We start from the raw sequence: 3,668 nt of genomic DNA on the forward strand, positions 1-3,668 counted from the left end.
AAGTCCATAAGTTCAGTTCATAAGTCCCTCTCATAAATTGAGGCTAGCAGTGCTTACCGAACGTATTAGAAAATATATGCAACATTTCCTAGGTTAAGGAAACCCTTTGTTTTTTTCCCCGAAATAACGTAAACTGACCTAATTTTTCTTCCAAAAGCTGGTCCCTGGAATGGAGAGAATCATGGAGCACTAGGCGTACTAACGAAGCATATTTATACCGGTAGTAAAAGGCTAGAGATCATGGAATATTAAGAGACTCATAATGGAGTGCACCAATTTCGACCCTTGTACTGTAGTGATTATGGCCATTTTGATCTAATTCTCTGGGAATATTTGAAATAAGTTTCTAACGATGTAAAATTTTTAAAGAGGTTTATTTTTTGAGAATGTGACGCCTAGAAAATGAATTAAGCAGAACTCAAACGCCGTTTAAAGACATGTCATTCCGGAGCTGTGAATAAGCGAAAAATCACGTCATAGATCCAGAATTTCTCTCTGTTTGAGGATGTAAATGTGAACAATTCCATGTTTTTCGGTCTCATCGTCTCGTATACGTTTTCTCGGTTATGAATGTTTTTTTTTCTTGAGACCTTAACGTTTTAGGAGCTTAAAAAATCTTTATGAGTCTTTTCGTGGCCTGCTGAAATTCACACAGCATATTTGTCCCTTGCGAGAGGCTTTTTTTTAAAAGAATATTTCCTTCGTTGGTCCTCGAGATGCTGAAGGAGACTTTGTTTTCCAGAAATTTTCGTAGTTCTTCGTTCTTCCCGTTTTTTCTCATGTCATTAAATGCCTCTTCCCATATTGACTACATTATTTCTCTTGTAACTCTGCGCTAATTACTACGCATAGTTGTTGTTTGCATCCTGAAGAATCAATCAATAATTCCGTGATCGTTCAGAAACGATGGCAACATCGCCGAAGAGTATTATGACACCAGCGCATGCTCATCATAAGAATCACGTCAAATTTGGCGAAGACGTTAAACCAGAAGCGGAATCAAAACCACGACCCGTATCTCCAGCACCGCCACCATCTGAGGTATTTTTTAATAGTTGCATGGCGTATTAATGCTCTAGGTAGAGCCTGAGGAAATTTTCTGTACAACTTTTCCTACTCCGCTAATATGTAGATAAGACCTAGAAATGGATTGTATTACAATTTCTCTTGAAAAAGCTTCATTTTTGAATTTTTTTTTTATTGTGAAGTTAAAAACATCCCACCAGGAGCGAAATTAAAACTACGACGTTGTGGAAACTAAACGGAGGTTTGTATCTAACATAGCCTTGATAGTATTTTTTCAAGAAAATAAAATTATTCAGCAAATAAAATTGTCGTCCTTATTGCCCAGGAAGGTTTCTTGAGAATATTTGAAAAAACGTGCCCTGAAATAATCTTGATGGCATTTTTTGTGGTTTTAGAAAAAAAATGGAATTAATCATTTAGTAAATGAAATTTTTGTGCTTATTGCCCAGGAAACTTTTCTGGGATATTTTTGGAGAGACATGATTTACTTGCACTTTAATTTTCATGTTGTCCCGTCTTTTTTTTTGTGAATAGGGACATTTTTCTTCCATTTCTCGATCAGTATTTTTCAACTCAATTTGAATTCATGAGTTTTTATATTTAAAAAAAAAAATTTATACCACATGTGCATCGCTCACATACAACAGAACTCGCTGAATTCATGTTTTTTTTTTGGTAGAAAATTGTGCCTCAGACTTATTTTACCCTGATTTCCTTAAAATGGTCATCTTTTCCCTTCTTTAGCTACTGATACAATTTTTCAAATCTTTTACTAAGTTTGCTCTCTTCATTCCCTCAACTTATTTTTACATATTGGAACTAGCATGCCGCTAATTTATTTCTTTTTGGGACTATTTCAGTCCACAGTGCAATCAACCATGTCAATCACCGTTTTCCTAACAATTTGCAACCACATCTCCTTTTTTCAGCTAAAATATCTTTTTTTTTGGAGGGGGAGGGGGTTAGAAATCAGCAAAAAAATAAACGCTGATTTCCATTGAACTTATTAATGCAGTTTGCTTTCTCGAAACACTAATTAGGAGCACAATTGATAATTATAGATAATTAGCCTTAAAGCTTAATTAAGCTACTTATATCTGCTCCTATGTTCTTTTTCTGGATGAAGGGAGGGAAGGTTGTCGAATCCTTCTTGTAGTGTGTTGCAAAGACACTTCTCTACAATGTGTCGTGAAAAACCTTAAGTTATTAAATTATTTTTATTACATTTATCATACACTAATTATATTATATTACATACTTATTTACATTAAATATTTGCCCTTTCTGACTATAATTTGACTACTACTATTATCATTGACTGGCTTTTGTCCTCCGAAAATTCGCCTACGACCCAGGAAAAAGTTGGCGAATCCGGGTTTCCTTTCATTCACAAGAGATCAAGATTTTAATGATCTTAGTTATAAAAGATGTCAACATACTCGCTTTGAAAATTTTTCCTGTGAAATTTCTGGTTCCAGTGAAAATAATGACTATTTTAACGGTTGTAAAGCGATCCAACTAGTGCTTAGTCATGCACATATCGTTACCGGCCATCGATCACTTGGGTCGCCACGTAATGCGCCATGCAACGCACCGGTCGGGGGACAAAAAACTTGCGAAAAACTGTAGATGCGGCGAAATTGACGCAAATATGCGACAACTGGCGCTGGGTATTAAATTTAATGGTTACAATAGTAATAAAATAATAATAATAATAATAATAATAATAATAATAATAATAATAATAATAACTATTTTAACAATTACAAGGAAATAATTGCGCTGGTAATTGAGGCTGTAATTCAATGAAGATTTTCTCATAAACCTGTGACCATTGTCAAGATTTTTATGATCTTAGCTACATGATGTTTTTAACAGATTTTAAGTAATGTTAAATAGGTAGTGTGCGCCAACTTTAGCTCAGAGATCAATGGAAAACTCGTCTTTTTAATTCATTAGGCTACCGTAATCCATAAAAGCGAAGCTATGGCTTCTCGTTATTGTTAAAAGCAGCCTGTAGATTATCAAAAATTAGGTTGATTATAACAATTTTCTTTGTATGGACATAACTATTAAATCAGTTCCTAGTGGACGAGTTTTCTCTCTTTTTTCACGCAAAATTAATTATTCAGATCACTGTTCCACCACCAGCAGTGCCGTGTAAAATCAAGGACGAAGTCGAATTACTACGTGCTGGACTCGTGAACAAACACGGTGATCATTTAAAGACACATCATGCTACGGAGAAATAAGCCGAAAAGGCTCCTCATCATTTTATTGCTTATTATTGATTGATGTATGAAACATTCCTAAACATATGGTATTCAAAGATGCTATTTCTATCTATCGCTATTGCAGTCATTTCTTTTCTTTAATGCGACCTTTACTTACTGCAATTTTTTATTTAAAAAAAAGGAGGCGGAATGTGACCTAAGGCAGAAATACAGGGATTATCGATTAGTAGAGGTTCTGCCTTGCCGAGCTTCCGACCACTGCGACGTCCCTATGCACTAGCGGGTTGATCGATTTATTGATTGAACACAATCGAAGGTGTTCGTATGTTTTGTTATGTTTATGTACACCTCAAGTATTTAGTGATCTTTCAAAAGTGATTTTTTTCCGGAATAAATTCTTTTTTTTCT

General features: G+C 34.8%; 1 protein-coding gene across 1 annotated transcript; it reads left to right on the forward strand.

Annotated features, from left to right (window-relative positions):
- Positions 1 to 906: 906 nt before the first annotated feature.
- On the forward strand, positions 907 to 3,278 carry RB195_020667 (uncharacterized protein; the record flags this gene model as incomplete). Its single annotated transcript, XM_064189060.1, has 2 exons — positions 907 to 1,041; positions 3,159 to 3,278. The coding sequence occupies 2 exons, from the start codon at positions 907 to 909 to the stop codon at positions 3,276 to 3,278; spliced, it is 255 nt and encodes an 84-aa protein (XP_064044941.1).
- Between the last annotated feature and the right edge of the window lie 390 nt (positions 3,279 to 3,668).

The sequence above is a fragment of the Necator americanus genome, chromosome II (genome assembly GCF_031761385.1).
Source record: "Necator americanus strain Aroian chromosome II, whole genome shotgun sequence".
NCBI classification, from domain to species: domain Eukaryota; kingdom Metazoa; phylum Nematoda; class Chromadorea; order Rhabditida; family Ancylostomatidae; genus Necator; species Necator americanus.